Here is a 17,858-nt window from a genome sequence, read left to right as displayed (position 1 = left end):
CGTATGGCCTTAAACGGAGTTAGCAGTCGCCAATGAGCGGCGAGGTCCGCTGCTGCATGATCTGGTGGTTGCTAAGCATCAGAGAATATACGACGCCTGCTCGGTGTCTGAACTTGTCCGACGAACCGAAGTGCTGCGTATTAACACTCGCAATATGCCCTCGCGTCCGCGGAGAGCTGGCTTTTTCGACACTGTGCCACGACAGAGTGAACGCCTTGTCCATGCGCACCAGTCTCGTCTGCTTCCTTCGTGTGTCCTCTGGGCAGTTTCCTTTGGCCATGACACGGAAGTTTCTTTTCGCATATTTTGTTTTCCGCGAAGCTAGAATCGACCGGTAACAAGGATGCGACGCCACCGCCTTTGGGTGGAGCCGTCGCAGTATGCCTACCAAGGCTCCAACGCCGAGATGCCGATAGTCTTAATTGACAACGATGCCCCATCATCTACTGAAGCCGCCTGTAAGTGGTTCATGTCCCGTACAAACGTACTAGGTTCATACATGTGTATGCACAATAAGAATACATGTCATCCCCGCAGTGTGGGTGGTTCCGAATATCCTTGTACATTTCTAGTACTCGTCGCAGACGCGCCTCCGCCCCGCAAAGACCCCTATATTCCGTCTGCATCTGGAAGTATCGTCCCGCCCTCAGTCCTAACGAGCAGTCCTTCCTTGGCCATGGCGCCGCGTGTGTAACATGGGTCATGAGGCTCCAATCGCCAGTGGTGATGTTGGCTTTTCTAGAAAACGGTTCACCATCGACTCGGACGGAGGTTGCCCAAGTCCGGTGTCTGCATGTCGTTGAAAAAAAGATGTACGGAAACTTAGAAAGACCCGACCAATTGTTTCAGGAGCCAACGACAGAGATCATGCAAAGTCTATGTAAGCCGCATGCAAACCAAATTAGGTAGGCATCGACATGGACATGGGCGTGCTTGACCGCTGCCTGCTGCCCTGTATGACGTGGGACAACACGGCTGGCTCCTCTATTTCCGGTCAAGCGAAGGCCATCATGGTCGCGATTTGGCCCATTTTTCTCAACATCGCTAAAGCACAGAGTTCGGTTGAAGAATAAATCCCGAACGGGCGATGACCCGCAAGCTAGCTGTAATCTGTCACTGCCCAATGTCGTCTAGTAGCCGTTTCAGTCCCAACCATCTATGGTGACTAGGTTCAAAAACACCCAAACATACAACGTATGCGCTCGCGTACAACAAACTGTAACAACTACACTCGCACAAACTTCCACCAAGGGTATCCTAAACTTTGGTGCCGCACTTTTAACTACTTCACTCCCCTGTAAATGCTCGTATCCGGCTCAACCGGACATCTGGAAACCTATTCCTCCATTTTGCCCTTCAGTGTGGGCAGCTCCTCCATGGCCTCCTTGATGATTGACAGGGCCGACTCAATCTCTTGTTCAGTGATGATCAACGGTGGGGCAAGGCGGATAATGTTCTGGTGTGTGGGTTTCGCCTGTCCATCAGTGTCAGTACCGTCAACCTCTTTTACGTGCATAATCTTGAGGGCTCTTCCTACCAATAGTCCCTTCTCTTTGAAGAGCATGCAGAGATCCCAAGCGCTGTGTCCGTTCGTCCTACTCTCATCGATGACGATGGCGTTTAATAAGCCCTTGCCCCGAATCGTCTTGATCATCGGGTTGTTGATGTCTTGAAGCCCTTGACGGAGCTTGTTACCAAGTGTCTCTGCGCGCTCGATCATGTTTTCTTCTTCGATGAGCTCAAGAGCCCGGATCGCGACAGCGGAGCCGAGAGGATTACCGCCATAGGTTGAACCGTGGGTACCAGGCTCAATAGTAAGCATAACTTCCTTGGAACCTAGAACACACGAGACAGGGTACATGCCGCCAGAAATAGCCTTGCCAAGAAGGACCAAGTCAGGCTTAATGCCACTCCACTCATGGCAGAGCATCTTGCCTGTTCGCGCAATGCCCGTCTGGATTTCATCGCAGATGAGAAGCACGTTGTGCTTGTCGCAAAGCGCCCTTACTTCGCGCAGATAGCTGTCATCTGGAACCACGATACCGGCCTCGCCCTGGATGGGCTCGACGAGGAAAGCAGCAGTGTTCTTTCCATGCTTCTCTAATGTCTCACGAACATCGTCGACATTGTTGTAACGAATCGGCTTGCCTGTGACAGGGCAGACACTTCCGATTCCAGGAAGGTATGGTCCATAGTTCTCACGAGACTCGGGGTCCGTGGACATGGTAATAGCGGCAAACTGACCTTTCGTTAGCTGAAGCGGTGTGTAGGGACCCAACGATACGCACTGTCCGACCGTGGAAGTTTTCCTGCACAGAGAAGACCAACGCCTCGTTCTGTGGAATACCCTTGACCTTGTATCCCCATTTGCGGGCAATCTTAACAGCTGTCTCGACGGCTTCGGCGCCTGTGTTCATAGGTAGGATCATGTCAAAGCCAAACAGTTTCGTCGCATACTCGGCAAAGCGGGGGAAGACATCATTGTAGAATGCGCGGCTGCTGAGCGTCAAGCGCGATGCTTGCTCAGTCAAGGCCTTGACGAGTTCCGGGTGGCAGTGACCCTGGTTGACGGCGCTGTATGCAGAGAGGAAGTCGAGATAATGCTTGCCCTCAGGATCCCAGACGCTGCAGCCACTCGCTCTGGCAAATACTGGACTTGGTCAGCTCAGGATACATCGTCTGTGGCTCACGAATACATACCGATGGGCAGAGGGTGGTAGTTGTGAGCTGCGAAGTCGGACTCGGACTTGATGGCCGCCTGTGACGACGCAGAGTGGTACTTGGCGGGGTCTGGTGTGCCGGTAGGATGAAAGGAACGGGCAGTTGGCTTCAAGACGGTGCCATTACTGTTTGCACTGGTCGTGTCGTTCTGCACTGCGCCTGGAGCCATGGTGAATGATGTATGTGTGAACGTGGGGTAGTGGGGAAGTATGTCCTGGGACGGGTCGAGGAAGCAACAAATGGGTTTGTGGGCAAAAGAAAAGAGCGGACCAAGCAGACTTCTTATTCCTCGGTGGTTTGACTGCTGTGCCGTGAATCGCCTCCAACTGTACTTAGGAGATAGCCTCCGTAAGAACAACTGGTGCCATCGCCTCAAGATGCCTTTAGAGGAACGCGACCAACGAGCGCCTCGGTTGCGTGCGGGTCACCGCTATAGCGCCGCTGCCATTGGCTCGTGACCACGGGAGGCACGCTGGGCTGGACGTGGCCAAAACCATGCTGAGGGGAAGTCTGGCGACGAGCGCGCAGACACAATTACAGAGAGAGAGTGAACGGAGGTTTGGCCATGGATATCAAGTCGGCGCGTCTGTCCGCTAAAAGTTACCTGTTCGTAGTGGTGTCGTGACGCGTGCGCCATTTTCTCCGGCTGCTCGTGCAATCACAGCCTCCAGAGCTCCGGCTGGACGGTGACGCTGTCGGTTCGGATAGCCTGTTTTTCTGAGCATCACAGTTACTACCAGGGACCGTTAATAATTCCTACAAATGTACCTGCGATTGCTTCTCGGCTGTCTAGTACTCTGACATTGACGTCGGAACGTCAATCCCGGCAGCATTGCGAGCGAGTTTCAGAGTGTACTGTCACATGACTTTTTACACAGCGGCTCGCCAACTATGCTCTCCAAATACTCCCCATTACTATCTACATAGCCCTCACAAGTTGTTACGCCTTCCAAAAGCAGCCGCCATGTCCACAAAACCCCTCTTCAAAAAAGACCAGCCCATACATTGGATCCTCGACTGGGACGGCACAATCACCAAAAAAGACACTCTGGACGCCCTCGTCAGTATATCTGCAGCAGAAAAACCCGACTTCCCCACCGTGGACCACTGGAAATCCGTCTCACAGGCATACATGGAAGACTACACCGCCACAATGAAAAAGCTCGTTCCAACCGGCGCTCTCCCAACAACAATAGTCGAGGAAAAACAGCTCCTAGCCAAACTCAAAGAAGTAGAGCAACGCAGTCTTGACCGCGTACATTCATCCGATATATTCACTAATCTCACCCGTCGAGGCATCGAATTAGGAGCCAGTCGGGTCGTAGAATCAGGCCAGGTGCAACTTCGCACTGGTTTCCCTTCATTCTTCAAGCACATCCAGTCACGTGAGGGTGACGCTTTTGCCATTCTGAGTGTGAACTGGTCTTGCCATTTCATTCATTCCAGCCTTGCCACATCCAACATCAGCGTAGCATCGAACGCTATCCTGTCCAACGAGCTCGACGGTATATCCGCCGGGGTGCCCTCGTCTGGTCGCATCGTTGCTGCAGCTTCGGGAGAACCGGACCCCATTGTATCCAGTGGTGACAAACTGCAAATTTTTGAACAGATTAAGGAGGTAAACGGGCTCAAGGTGTACATTGGTGATAGTTGGACGGATATCGAGTGTCTGCTAGGTGCAGACCTCGGTATCTGCATCCGCGATGGTCCCATGGGAAGCTCGCAGAAGACGCTTGCTGATGCGCTCACGAGACTGGGAGTACCATGTCCAAAGTTGAGAGAGTGGGGGCAGCATAAAGGGAGTGGTGTTTTCTGGGTCAGGGACTTCACAGAAGTACTTGAGTGGGCGGAGAATAGCTTTCAGTAATTATTCATTGTAACTGAACCGAAATCAAACTACATTAATGTTACATTTCCCAACCGGGAAGATAACGCCAAACGCACACCGCTATGCTAATGAAATGGTTTAGACCTCTGTCTCAATCTCGTCTCCGTTTCTTTCGTGATGGTGGAAGATGTGTTCCACCTTCCTCTTTCCCCTATCGCCCACGTGCTTCATCCAGGCAAGCGTCCGCGGCCCCTTCCATTGCATGATTCCTCTGTTCTTGCGATGCAACGTCTTGTGAGATGCTTTATACTCCTTCAATTGTGTAATTGGGCCCCTGCCGCGGTCTTCACTCATCTTTGAATCGGTTTTCCTGTGCTTTTTAAGAAAATCGGGCGTCATGTTACCACTGTCATCTTTGGTGTCTTCCTCGTGTCCATCATCTTCGTCATCAGATGAGTCGGAGCTGTCGGAGCTGTCGGAGCTGTCTTCTTCAGTATCCTTGTTGTCGTTGATACCAGGTTTCTCCGAGCCGTCCGATTCCTCCCAGTTGGTCCATTCTTGGTCATTACAAGTGTCCAACACTTCCATAACGTTGGTAAGATGCTTGTCACCCTTTGCCAGCTTCTCATGATATCCAGATAGACCAGACCACATTGTCAGTGTGACCTCGATCTCGCCTACCTTTTCACCATACGAGTCGAGTACGTTGCCTTCTGCGCGTTTCAAATCGCCTTTCCAGATAGTAAGACGTTTCGTTTGCTCCTCGTTGTCTGGAATGTCCTTGAGCCAGAAGATGCAAAACGCATGTGTGCGATCTCTCAACGTGGCATCCTGTCTGAACTCGAAAATCAATGGTGCACAGTAGCGTGCGCGTACGGGCAAGCGAATCGGCCGGCTTTTCCTTGTAGTCCAAACAGGGTGGCCATCTTCTGAGTGGACGTTACCTTTACGCCCGCGTGAATGCAACTTTCCACGGTCCAGTGGAGTGCGAACCTTGAGCCTGAGAGGACTTATGTCGCTAGGAACATCGACACCCTTGACATAGGGTTTGATATCCACAGTTCCATAATCCCAGCCACGTAGTTCCCGGGGAAGTTGGACTTGCACACTTCGGAAAACCATAGAGACGCGCATGCGCCCATAGCCATTTCCCCCAGAAAGCGGGAAGATTGAGTTAATCTGACTGCGCTCTTTGAACACTCTCTCCAATGGGAGATAGACAATGCCTAGCAAAGCATCATCTTCATGGACGCGAGCATCGCGGACGGCAATATGCACTTCAGTATTACGCACATCTCGAATGAAGCGTTCGCATCCAGCGTTGAAAAAGGGCTTCGAGTTCTTTGGCTTGGTCCGGGTTTTGAAGACTTTCTTGTGGTTGAGGATGATGTTGCAATATGCCGAAGGGAGGTCATCACCCTCTTCTTCCTCGTCAGTAGCCTCCGCCGAAACTTTGTGCTTGTTCAAAGTTTCCAGCTCCAATCCGGTAATCTGGTGGATCTGGATGCTAAGGATACCGGACGGATAGTCTTCAGAAGGTGGGGAGGCAATGATGAGTTCATCTTGGCGGCTTTTGAAATCTTCAGCCTTCTGCTGTTCCACCTCATTTCGGTGATCCTCGCTTGCCTCCCGAAGCTTGCCCTCCGCTTCCTTATATACCTTTTCTTTCAACTGTTGTATAGAGTTCACGTCCGGGTCCTCTTCTTGCATAGTCAGCTGGTCGTCGGTAATTCTAGTTTTCGAAAAGTAGCCGACACTCCAGCTCAGTTTTCCAGGCATACCTTGCCCAGCCTTTAGAGCATGGAAGCCGTCTTCGCGATCGTGCATTCTGCCATTGGTCTTATTACTCTTCATTATGTCTTTGAGATTCAGCTCAATGCGTCCGAGGTCGTCGTCGGCGGTCATGCGATCGGAGTCCCATAGTTGAAGTCTCAGTTTTTCGTCAACATTCAGCTCGTCCCGAGTGACACAAACAAAGCACCACTCATCCCAATGGGGCTCCATGTTCGATTTCAAGACACGTGTGGACCAGAGCGGCTTGCCAAATTTGGCCCAGCCGACACTGACATAAGGATCCGCGGAACCACCCCAGGGACCAATCTTTGTGTCTCCCTCCTTGAAGTCGAAAGCATGTTTGACGTGCACCATGATCACGCCCTGTGCGACCGTATCTTTCTTGAAGTCGTCTCCCATCATCATGTCTTTGAGATCCAGTGTCAAAGACTTAGGCGCGACATATTCGGCTAGGGCGGCGTCCATGGATGACTGAACGAATTTCGAGATTAGAGGGACGTCCATAAGATTAGGTCCCTTTTTGATGAGCGGGACGCAAGACAGAGTCACTTTCGGCTGGCCCATGAAGGCCATGGTGCAAATAGAAAAGAATGGAGGATCTGGGCATAGCTGTAGACGAAAGCGCATAACGCCAACCATACCCGCAAGGTCAACCCAGACAGCTTTACCATGTTAGTGAATTACAAAAGTGCGTAATGACTCAACTTACGTAGCTTGACGTTTCCCGGAAGGTAGAAAGCCAGCAGCAAATGTGCGTGCTTTGCGCGTGTCTTGACACCTTGTCCTGTCGAGGGTCTGTACGTGAATGCGATTTCCAAGTTGACAAAGTCGCCATCTTCAGCCTCCATGGTATCGTGGCCTGTCGTTCCATTTTCGCCTTCTCCATCGTCTGGCACAGTACGGTCGTCCTTCTCTTCATCTGAAGATTTAAGATTTCCATCAGCGCCCACTGATCGAGCTGCTGCTCCCGTTGGTAGCCAGCGAACACCGAGAATACGAAGAGCCTCGCTACCCTGACCAATATCTTCGACTGCGACCATACGAACCATACTAGGAAGAGAAGCTTGCATTACATCCTGCGACTGTTAGTTTGAGAAATCGCCATGTGTATTTTGGTACTCACCTCAAGCGTATCGGAGATGCTCGTGAATAGATCGGGATTAATTAATGGCCATACTGATGCAAAGAGTGAGTTCAGCCATTGAGTGCTTTCGGCTGTCTGGGTTTTGGCCAATTCTTGACCGCGTTCCCGCTCTGCTCTCCAAACTTCCACGTCCCATACATTCTTAATCTTGTTCTCTGACCATTGGCGCATGAATAGGATAATGGCTCCAGACACTGTTGCCATTGTACTGAGCTCAACGAGCTTGAGCAGCTGCCTTGTCCAACCTGTGGAATGACGCGTTGGCCAGAACAAGGCATTAACCAACATTAAACTGACAGCGGCAGCACCCACGCCAATAGTCACAGCATGCATGTGGACTGTAGAAATCTCATCTCGCGTCCGATCAAAGGACGGAGGGGGAAACAAGACCTCCATGCCTGCATGGGCTTCTTGCGATTCATAGCTTTCGGCTTGCAATTGCTCGTCACTTTTGTTAATAGCATTAGTGCCGGTCGCTGTCCGAGGATCTGAGCCGGGCGGTGATGGGTTCTTTGCAGTGCTCTTGAGCTCTCGATCGGTAAAATCGTGAACTTTGATGGGCAGATGGGTAATCGGGTCGGTGACTAAGCGCTCTGTACCATCGGCTTTGAAATGCTTCATCTGTTTGCGGGCTTTTCTAGGATCTGCTGATTTCAACCCGCCTTCTGTCGTGTCTTCCACCTCTTGCTCGTCATCCATATCCTGGGGTGCATCTCTGTGGCCGTTGCTAGGTACTGTCTTGCCAGCATGATCTTCGGCAATTTCATCGTCTTGCGGGAGATTCTTGTTTGTAGCTGGGTACGGCCCGTTTCCATCATTGGCCTGCTCCACATCTCTTCCGAACCTGAAGACATCTACAGCGTCGCCGAACCGATCGCGTTTGCTCGGCTCATTGCTCTCACCATCTGGGTTCCCGTACGCTTGTTGCCTTCTCTGCTTCTCCTCACGATACTTCTGGACTGTCGGAATTGGGTTATGTGCGTTGTGTGGCCGTCGGTAGTCCCTATGTTGAGCATCTACGTCGTCCACGCCGGACATGTTGAGACGTTTGGCAATAATATGTGCTGTTGGCGGTATGCTCAAGCGATGGGAGCAAAGATGAGAGGGATTTATCACGAACACATCTGTATATCTGACTGCCAGGAAACAAGGAACGTGTTGATGTCCTGAAACCCACAATAGTAGCTCAGCATTCGTGTGCACGACAGGGTAGAGTTTCCCTTTTCTTCACAGTTGACGTAGGTACGCGCCTGAGTTTCCATGACATTGGCCACACCACGCCCATGTAGCTCCACTTTGTGCGCCAGCGCCACACTACCCATGACTGCAGCGCCGAAGAGCCGTTCGTGCTTTTGCGAGTGGCAGAGCGATGACGTCGCCACAATCTGTCACGCCACGTAAAGCCACTCCTGTTGCGGGGACTGCCAAGCTTCTGCCGATCGGCCCCACTCTGCCCTTCGACTCTACCAGCTAGTTGTCGGGTATGCCCTGTTTTAGCGACATATGCTATATATGTATAACGGCACCGAGCATATTAGGCATGGGATAGCATGATCACATTCGCACCAGGGGTATCAATTGCAAACTATCGTCACGCTGTGAGTAGTCTCTCATCAGTTGCTCCAAATCCGCACTTGCTTGTCTGCACCACCACTCCCGACTCTCTCTCCGTCCGGGCTCCAGTCCAGCGCAAACACCTGGTCTTTGTGTCCTGGCAAATCTTCCTTCAGCTTCCTGGTTCTCATGTCCCACACCTTCAATGTCGTATCTTTGCTGCAGCTCGCCAGTAGCCGGCTATCAGCAGAGAAGCACGTCATATATACAGGACCGACATGTCCCCTGAGGGTGTCGATGAATTTTCCATCTCGAGCTGACCACAACTTGACATGATTGTCCCAAGCTCCCGATGCCAATATGGAACCATCGGGCGAGAAAGTTACTTGGTTGATCTGCTTCTGATGACCGGTCATCCTATTCACTGGTTTCGTGCTTGTCAAAGGCGTCCATAGTATGATTGTGCAGTCTTCAGATGCAGTTGCCAAGCGCTCTATCACTTCACCGTTGATTGTGGCGGCTTTCTCGAATCGTGCTTTCGCTTTGGCAAGCTTCTCTTCTTGTGTGGCTGGCACCTTGCGCGTATGATCGTGATACGAGGTTCTCAAGACAAAGTCTGTGGAGAGGGCAAGATGATTGACCCAATGCGCGTGGCCTTGTAGCGTGTTGATCAATGTGCCTTTTGCTGCGTCCCATACCTTGATGGTCTTGTCGTGAGAGGCAGTATACATCCGTCCAGTACCACCCCATTTTACGCAAGTCACGTTACCCTTGTGACCTGACAGTGCGAAATCAATTCTGTTGCCTATTGCGTCCCACACTCTTACGGTACCGTCCTTGGATGACGATGCTACTCGCGGTCGGCCAGGCTCTTGCAAGTGATACGGTTCCCAGGAGAGGGATGTGATGAAGCCAGTATGGCCCTTGAGCGGGCCTCCAATCTGCTTTCCCGTGTTTGGGTCCCATATCCTCACCTCTCTGTCGTACCCACCGGACGCCAGCAGGGAGCCATCGGGTGAGTAGCTGACAGCCAGAACCCACCCCGAGTGTCCTTTCATCGTATGTACTGGTGTGCCTGTGTCGCAATCCCATACCCTGACGGTCTTGTCTCCACTTCCACTCGCCATCCTGCTGGAGTTGACTGGCGAGAAGTTTATGGACAAGATGTTGTCGCCATGTCCTGACACAGCTGCTGAGCACCGCGAGACCGCTTTGACACGGAAAACAGCTTGTGGCGCATATTGGAGCACTATCTCGGCTTCCGCTGATGCCTTTCCCGGCTTAACTAGCGCGTTGTATAGATCATCCTTGTCTGCAAGCGCTTCAGTCGTACCGTCGGGAAAGAACCGATACGGTATTTGGTCGTCTGCCTGGTCTTTTAGATTGTTCAAAAGCAGCTCCAGATTCTTGGTCGACGCCTGCGACAATGGGACGGTAAGAACGGGGAGATTGCCGCTTTCGCCTGTGGCCTGGTCCACGAAGCGCACTCGCACTGTGCCATCGGGTATGGAGGTGTCAATGTCTTGTTGTTGTCGCGCGACTTCGGCTTGCGCTCGCTTCTGACGCTTCGATGGAGGTGGATATAGGGTCGCCATAGCTTGTGCGGTTTTCCAGGTGTGATTGGAGAGGTAATAAACACAATCTGCCCGAATTGTATGTACTTGAAGAAGCCCCACTGGTTGAAGAGTGCTCGAAAATAATTTCTGGTGCTATCGATAACGACTGCGCTAGTAGGTGTTGGTACCAAAAATACGCGCTAAGTATTCCCCCCACTTCTCGACGCGTCTCCAATACCATTACTCCATTCACATCAATTCATTACAACTCAAGTCCAGTGAATCAAGCAATCTGCACATACCAATGCTTAAATGCTGACTACACAACACTTACCACCATGATCCAGCGATCCAAGCCGCAAACTTCTCAGAGTACCTCTGCATCCACGTCGTATGGCTATGCTGGCTACGATACCACTACGGCGTCACGCCCAGGAACTCGCAGGAATACTGGCAGGCCCTCTACTGCGAGGCCGAGGACTGGTGCTTCCACTATTGCTAGGGTCGAAAACCAGCATGTTGTCTGTGCCGTTGCCGAATCTCGTGGCATCTCACCTACGGTCGGCTTGGCCTTTGTGAACCTTGACACAGCAGAGGCAGTGCTCTGTCAGATCTGCGACAGCCAGACCTTTGTTCGAACAGTTCACAAGCTGAGAGTATATGGCCCTTCAGAGATCTTGATTGTGTCGACTGCGGCAAGTCCAAAGTCGAAGCTCTTCTCTATCATCGAGGAAAACCTTGAGGATATTGGCAGTAAGCTAACATTACTCGATCGGCGCTATTGGGCCGAATCGACTGGATACGAGTATATTCAAACTCTAGCGTTCAAGGAAGATGTCGAAGCTATCCAGATTTCCGTCGCAGGTAACTATTATGCTGTATGCTGCATTGCGGCCGTAAGTTCTTCGGTGTACTTTTAACTACGTGAATAACCAAGCGTGTAGGCGCTCAAGTACATTGACCTTGGTTTAAGTATGGTATTCGCCTTGCACTCACTCAGAATGCGGTACGAGCCTTCTGAGGGATCTATGATGATTGATGTGTCAACTATACATTCGCTTGAACTTGTCCAGAATCTTCGTGACCCCAAATCCAGAAGCTGTTTATTCGGTTTGATCAATGAGACATTGACACCAATGGGTGCACGCCTGCTTCGGAGCAACATCCTTCAGCCACTCACTGACCCTGAGGTGCTGAGTATGCGATACGCTGCTGTGGATGACATGACCAAGAAAGAGGAGTTGTTTTTTGCTGTCCGCGCAGCGTTGAAAAACTTTCTTGATGCCGACCGGATACTGACAGCGTTGATCATTACGCCAAAGAAGATTACTCTTCACACCACAGAGCAAGCTATCAACCAAATCATTATGCTCAAGCAATTTGTCAACTCTGTGAACCCTGTCTACGAAGCCCTCACGGGGACAGCCTCTGTTATGCTCAACAACATCCGCGAACTCTGTGCGCCAGAGAATGTGGCCGTTGTGCAGGGATTGATTGATCTTGTCATCAACGAAGACACTACTTACGCGAGGCAACCCCTCGAACTCAGAAACCAACGAACATATGCTGTGAAGTCCGGTGTCAACGGGCTCCTCGATGTTGCACGTACTACTTATAAGGAGGCCACTGAAGATGCATTTCAACACTCGACCGAACTCAGTCGTATGCCAATGCATTTTCGAAGACGTAGATTTGTTTGCTAATCTCAAGCAGAGGAATACGATATCAAACTAGATTTGAAGTATGAAACTGCCCGTCAGTTTTACATAAAGATTGCCTTATCAGAGCTTGAAGGCAAGGCATTACCACCGGTTTTCACGAACATAATTCGTCGCCACAATCATATTGAGTGCCAAACTGTGGAGTTGATGAAGCACAACCAGAAGGCAGGCAGTTACGGATACCAAACTCGCGCATGCTAACGATTGGAAGATCAACGTGTCACACCAGGAAGTGATTCTCATGAGTGACTACAGTCATCTGTCTATGCATCTATGTCTCTACTAAAATCGTGCAGGCGACGAAGCCGTCGGAGATCTCACCGAACAAGTACGCAGCCACATGTCGATATTGTTCAAGGTTTGTGAAGCTGTAGCAATGCTGGATATGGCAAGTCTCAGTCGCTGGTTTACCGCAATAAGGGAGCTTATTAATTATAGGTTGGAGCATTTGCGCACCTTGTCACAGTGAATAACTACAGTAGGTGACAAGCCTACTTTGATGTATAAACTGATAGATTTTCAGCACAACCACAGCTCACTGACACATTCGCTATTGAGTCTGGGCGTCATCCTATCAAAGAAAAGATTATGCAAACCAAGTTCATTCCAAATGATGCCTATGCTACACAGCAGACTCGATTTCAGATCATCACCGGATGCAACATGAGTGGCAAAAGTACCTACATTCGGTCCCTGGCTCTCATGACCATCATGGCTCAGATCGGTTGCTAGTAAGTGATAACCATTTCAATTCGCTCATTGCAGCCATTTACTATATGCAGTGTTCCTGCGAACTATGCATCCTTTCCAATACTTCATCAGCTATTTGCCAGGGTCGGAACCGACGACATCATTGAAAACAATGTTTCGACATTCGCGGCTGAGATGAGAGAGATTGCTTTCATCATGCGCAATGTCGACCAACGCAGCTTGTACGAAATAAGCCATGATCACGCTACAGCGTTGCTGATCCCATTTTAGAATCATAGTTGATGAGCTAGGTCGTGGCACAAGCACGAGAGATGGTCTAGCCATTGCCTTGGCTATTGCGGAAGCTCTTCTATCTAGCAAAGTAGGCGTTTAAACATGACCACTTGTCACTATTAACATTTTTAGGCTCTCGTATGGTTTGCGACTCATTTCAAAGATCTCGCTACTATCATGAGTGAACGTGCTGGAGTTTTGAATCTACACCTAGCGGTTGATGTAAGTATTTACGCCCTGATCGAAACATCAGCTCACCATTGCAGATTCAAGACGAGCACAGCATGACTATGCTCTACAAAGCAACCCAGGGCGTCGCCAAAGAAGTACACTACGGTCTGGCGCTTGCTCGCGTCGTCCCACTACCTCCAGGTATTGTGGAGCATGCTACAAACGTCGCGCGCAAAATTGAGCTTCATGCTATTCGAAACAAGAAAGCGTCGGAAACAGTACTTAAAGAAAAGCGTCGAAAGCTTATTCTCAATCTCAAAGAGCATCTGGTTCAGGCGTATAATGGCGTACTGGAAGGAGAGGTCCTCTCTGCATGGCTCAGTGAATTACAAAAAGAGTTTGTGAACCGTATGACAGCTCTGGAGGCCAAAGCCGCAAGCTTACACGATGAGAGCAATGAGGATATGAATGAGAATATGAGTGATGGAGATGCATATGATGAGGAGCGACCGAGCACGTATGCTAGGCAGCCGTCGGTCATATCGATCGATTCGCATGTTACGTCGACAGACTCCGAGTCTACAGTTCGAGCAATGTCTGAGGCATCGACTGTACGTGCAGTTTCAGAGAATGAACGCTAGCGAAATAGTTTCTGCTATTGGGGTTTCAAGGCCGCGATAGACGAGCAAGTTCGTGGCTTAAGTTTCACTGTCGTGCTATCAGCATGGACTGAATAGCGTTTCGGGATGATTCGCAGCGTATAAATATGTCACATTTCAGCCAAGGGAGCGGGAGTTCTTGAACAGGTGGATGCACATATGTCGAAAGTACATGAATACGCTTTCAATAATGAACAAGATCCGATCAAGCAGATCTATGATTCCAGCCTTCTCAATCCCCTGTCCTCAAGCTTGCTGTTAAGTGCACTCTGGGTAGAGTATGCAAACACGCATGTAGTTTCATTCCGATATTCCAGCTGTTACTATCAGCTTATTATTCAAATATTCTTATTCGCCTTCGTAATTATGCATCCATCCAAGATTTTCGTAGAACCACAACCACTCAGTCGTTAACAAAAACGTCTCTGACAAGGTGACTTGCTGAATGATCAACAGATCACAGCTACTCACCAAGCTTTTTTTGTGTTGGGGGGGTTTCCTAGAGTGAGAGATAACCTAAGGCGTGATATACAGCAGCGCAAAAAGAGAGCGGGCTAGTCAGTCGGATTTTCCCTCAACCAATCCGCAGCAAAACAAAAAAAGTCATAACGTTGCAATCGAGAGAAGGATGTTATGCATCCTCCGGGAGTCGAACCCGGGCCAATTGCTTGGAAGGCAATTATCCTACCGTTGGACCAAGAATGCTTGATGGAAGAGAGCAAAATGTATTTGTAAATATAGACCAAAACTGATATGGCCCAAGAAGGCGCACCGTTACCCAACGTCCTAGGTCGAACAAAAACGCGTTTGTGAATTGTCAATAGTGGGTCCTAGCCACGTCGGGAGACTCCACTAGCGCGTCGTCAAGCGGTGGTTGTGCATTCAACCCCTGTCTAGGCACACACGAGTCCGGTGAAGGCAGTGCTGGGCTAGACCTTCTTCTATTTCCATCTTGTAGGGTCAACTACTCAGTAGCTGGGTTGGTGATGTTCGTCTTCTTTTTCCTCTAGTTAAAACTCAAACCTAGGCGCCATTGATACATATGACTCTTGTTGATTTGTGAACCATTTGTTCGTAGAGTACCCGTAATCCATCATTGAGTACTTGCGCATCACCNCCTGCCACTAAGTACAATGATTTCGAGTACGATAAGACATGCAGCTGTACCATGTTGATCTGACATGTTTTAGTTTACGCCAAGGACGTGTTGCCAGCTTTTCAATTCTCAAATTCGTGGATTGTTGCGCGTGCGCTATGCTGAGTTCATTTCACGCAACACGAGTAAGTCACAAATAAAGTCGTTACAGAAAGTATGTTCACGGTTGTACTAGCAGCATTGTATCCAATTAATGTACACGTACAGATCGTCTGAAATATCCATTTCAAAACTTGTTCACACCTTAAGAACAATTGGCTGCATGCTCGTCAAACTACACATATCACGCTGCGTTATATGTAACTCTGCATACTCATGGCATGTCCGTGGTGCATGCGAAGAGGATACGTCGACAATACCAAAGTAAAATCGTGCCAGCCGACACCGCCTTTGTCGCACTCATCCAGCCGCAGCACAACGCGGGGCAATGGTTGGACGTCATCCTGCGACAGAAAAAAACATTCCGAGGCCGCATGTCGGCATGACAGCGGGGACTGCAGTCATTGACGCGTCTGGACTTATCAAACATCTAACAAATATGTATTATACATACATACATTCGCAACCTCATTTGACGAGCGGAGACTAGCCAGCGGGCCACACGTGTAGCTTATTGTACCCCTCATTGAGTCACTTTGCAAATTGCCTAGCCTCCCCCACGAACAAGCCGCGGACGGCGCATGTTTTCGCGCATCAACCGACACTTGCTGTACACAAAACACGGAGAGAGAAAAAAACCACGCAAGACGTGTGCATCTTACACCCTAAACCTGTCCTATATCCCACGAGCGATCCGCCAATCACACTTCGCCGTCGACGCGGGAATCCTGGGTGTGCTCTAGACTGTTACCAGCAAGAGCACATCTTTCTGCGTCCCCCATTTTTTTTGTTCCTAAACACGATAGCTTGCATCACGCATTACACTGCGCGTGGATTTGCATACTACCCTTACGACGAATCCCTGCTGGTCAATTGCGTGCTTGTGCACACTCAGAGTGGAAAAGAATGGATCTCGTTAACTCGTATGTCGGTCCTACTACTTTTGTTTCCCCCCTTCTTTCCCTTTGCTTTCCCTGTTGCTGCTATCTTAGAATTACTCTTGGTTTAGCTTGCCGCAAACATGGGCTTCTTAGTCGGCATCAATGGTTCACTGGATGAAGTCGCGCAGAGGCCGCGACAGGGTAGTCGAAGTCTTCCTTTTATGACTGACCTTTTGGGAAACAGTTTGAATGACCGCCTTCTCTTCGCTGTGCCAAAGAGTACGTTTTGTTGTGTTTCATCAGACTCCACTCAATTGCGCACATACTGACGTCTCCTCGTAGAGGGCCGCCTCCACCAAGCCTGTCTCGATCTCCTCCACGGCTCAGACATCCAATTCCACCGCCACTCGCGCCTCGACATTGCGCTCGTCAAGAACCTCCCACTTGCGCTCGTCTTTCTTCCTGCCGCCGATATCCCCACCTTCGTTGGTGAAGGCCGTGTAGACCTTGGCATAACCGGCCGCGACCAAGTCGCCGAGCACGAATGCGTCACCCCACCCACCGCCACGACCGGCGTCGACGAAGTGCTAGACCTTGGTTTCGGAAAGTGCAGTCTCCAAGTCCAGGTCCCTGCCAAAGGCGACCTGACCAAGCCAGAAGACCTGATTGGAAAGAACGTCGTTACGAGCTTTACCAACCTCGCAGAGCAATACTTTAGGAAATTGGAAGCGGAGCAGGCTGGTAACGCCACGAACGGCGAGACCAATGGAGACACCAAGCTAAAGACGGTCATCAAGTATGTCGGTGGCAGTGTCGAGGCAGCATGCGCATTGGGCGTCGCAGACGGTATTGTCGATCTCGTAGAATCAGGCGAGACGATGCGTGCTGCGGGTCTAAAAGCCATATCTACAGTTGTTACCTCGAGCGCCATCCTCATCAAGTCGAAGCACCCCTCAGACCCTAAGCTCGTGGACCTCATCACGGCTAGGATAAAGGGTGTTATTAGTAAGCTTTGATTCCCTCCCCAAAGACAAAGAATATAGTCGAAAAAAAGAGGAAGATCTAACGATGTCACAGCGGCGCAAAAATATGTGCTTTGTACATACAATGTTCCCAGGTCGAAACTCGATGCCGCCCGCACAATTACCCCGGGCCGTCGCGCCCCAACGGTAAATGCGCTCGAGGAAGATGGATGGGTGGCAGTTCAGGCCATGGTGCTGCGCAAAGACATTGCCATTGCCATGGATAAGCTGACCGAGGTCGGAGCAACCGACTTGATTGTGACAAAGATTGAGAACTCGAGAACGGGAGATTGAGCGAATTTCGCATCGATTTCCCTTCCTTTTTTTTTTCTAGTTTTGTAGCTGGATTATAGAAACAAAAAATAGAATATATGGGCATTAAAAACACATTTTTCTTTCCCTTTTCTATTCAAATTCGCGTAGGCAGAATCCAGAGAGGTGAAGCTGATGGCGTTTACTCGAAGCAAGGAAAAAAAAGCACATGCTCGCTGCTTTCCCTTCTTGTATGGAAGAGACAATCACAGTATCTTGGGCGGAGCACTCTTTCTTTTTTTTTTTGGGGGGGGGG

General features: G+C 50.1%; 6 protein-coding genes across 6 annotated transcripts; 3 read left to right on the top strand and 3 right to left on the bottom strand.

The window, feature by feature from the left end:
* Nucleotides 1-1,336: 1,336 nt before the first annotated feature.
* COCVIDRAFT_30304 (hypothetical protein) lies at nucleotides 1,337-2,890 on the bottom strand (the record flags this gene model as incomplete). Its single annotated transcript, XM_014696785.1, has 3 exons — nucleotides 1,337-2,239; nucleotides 2,289-2,650; nucleotides 2,701-2,890. The coding sequence occupies 3 exons, from the start codon at nucleotides 2,888-2,890 to the stop codon at nucleotides 1,337-1,339; spliced, it is 1,455 nt and encodes a 484-aa protein (XP_014552271.1).
* A 795-nt stretch (nucleotides 2,891-3,685) lies between these two features.
* On the top strand, nucleotides 3,686-4,588 carry COCVIDRAFT_19601 (hypothetical protein; the record flags this gene model as incomplete). The annotated part of the gene is made up of 1 exon (XM_014696777.1): nucleotides 3,686-4,588. One exon carries the CDS (start codon nucleotides 3,686-3,688, stop codon nucleotides 4,586-4,588), a length of 903 nt encoding a protein of 300 aa, XP_014552263.1.
* Nucleotides 4,589-4,687: 99 nt separating this feature from the next.
* Nucleotides 4,688-8,525, bottom strand: COCVIDRAFT_30302 (hypothetical protein; the record flags this gene model as incomplete). Its single annotated transcript, XM_014696784.1, has 3 exons — nucleotides 4,688-7,005; nucleotides 7,053-7,419; nucleotides 7,467-8,525. 3 exons carry the CDS (start codon nucleotides 8,523-8,525, stop codon nucleotides 4,688-4,690), a joined length of 3,744 nt encoding a protein of 1,247 aa, XP_014552270.1.
* Nucleotides 8,526-9,100: 575 nt separating this feature from the next.
* COCVIDRAFT_110680 (hypothetical protein) lies at nucleotides 9,101-10,636 on the bottom strand (the record flags this gene model as incomplete). The annotated part of the gene is made up of 1 exon (XM_014696783.1): nucleotides 9,101-10,636. The coding sequence occupies one exon, from the start codon at nucleotides 10,634-10,636 to the stop codon at nucleotides 9,101-9,103; it is 1,536 nt and encodes a 511-aa protein (XP_014552269.1).
* A 299-nt stretch (nucleotides 10,637-10,935) lies between these two features.
* COCVIDRAFT_41517 (hypothetical protein) lies at nucleotides 10,936-14,114 on the top strand (the record flags this gene model as incomplete). Its single annotated transcript, XM_014696782.1, has 10 exons — nucleotides 10,936-11,493; nucleotides 11,542-12,259; nucleotides 12,311-12,487; nucleotides 12,615-12,706; nucleotides 12,757-12,796; nucleotides 12,842-13,049; nucleotides 13,101-13,250; nucleotides 13,300-13,390; nucleotides 13,435-13,524; nucleotides 13,569-14,114. 10 exons carry the CDS (start codon nucleotides 10,936-10,938, stop codon nucleotides 14,112-14,114), a joined length of 2,670 nt encoding a protein of 889 aa, XP_014552268.1.
* Nucleotides 14,115-16,408: 2,294 nt separating this feature from the next.
* Nucleotides 16,409-17,584, top strand: COCVIDRAFT_110710 (hypothetical protein; the record flags this gene model as incomplete). Its single annotated transcript, XM_014696781.1, has 3 exons — nucleotides 16,409-16,547; nucleotides 16,611-17,273; nucleotides 17,346-17,584. The coding sequence occupies 3 exons, from the start codon at nucleotides 16,409-16,411 to the stop codon at nucleotides 17,582-17,584; spliced, it is 1,041 nt and encodes a 346-aa protein (XP_014552267.1).
* Nucleotides 17,585-17,858: the final 274 nt, after the last annotated feature.

Source organism: Bipolaris victoriae, assembly GCF_000527765.1.
Source record: "Bipolaris victoriae FI3 unplaced genomic scaffold scaffold_113, whole genome shotgun sequence".
NCBI lineage: Eukaryota > Fungi > Ascomycota > Dothideomycetes > Pleosporales > Pleosporaceae > Bipolaris > Bipolaris victoriae.
This window is presented reverse-complemented; position numbering and strand designations above follow the sequence as displayed.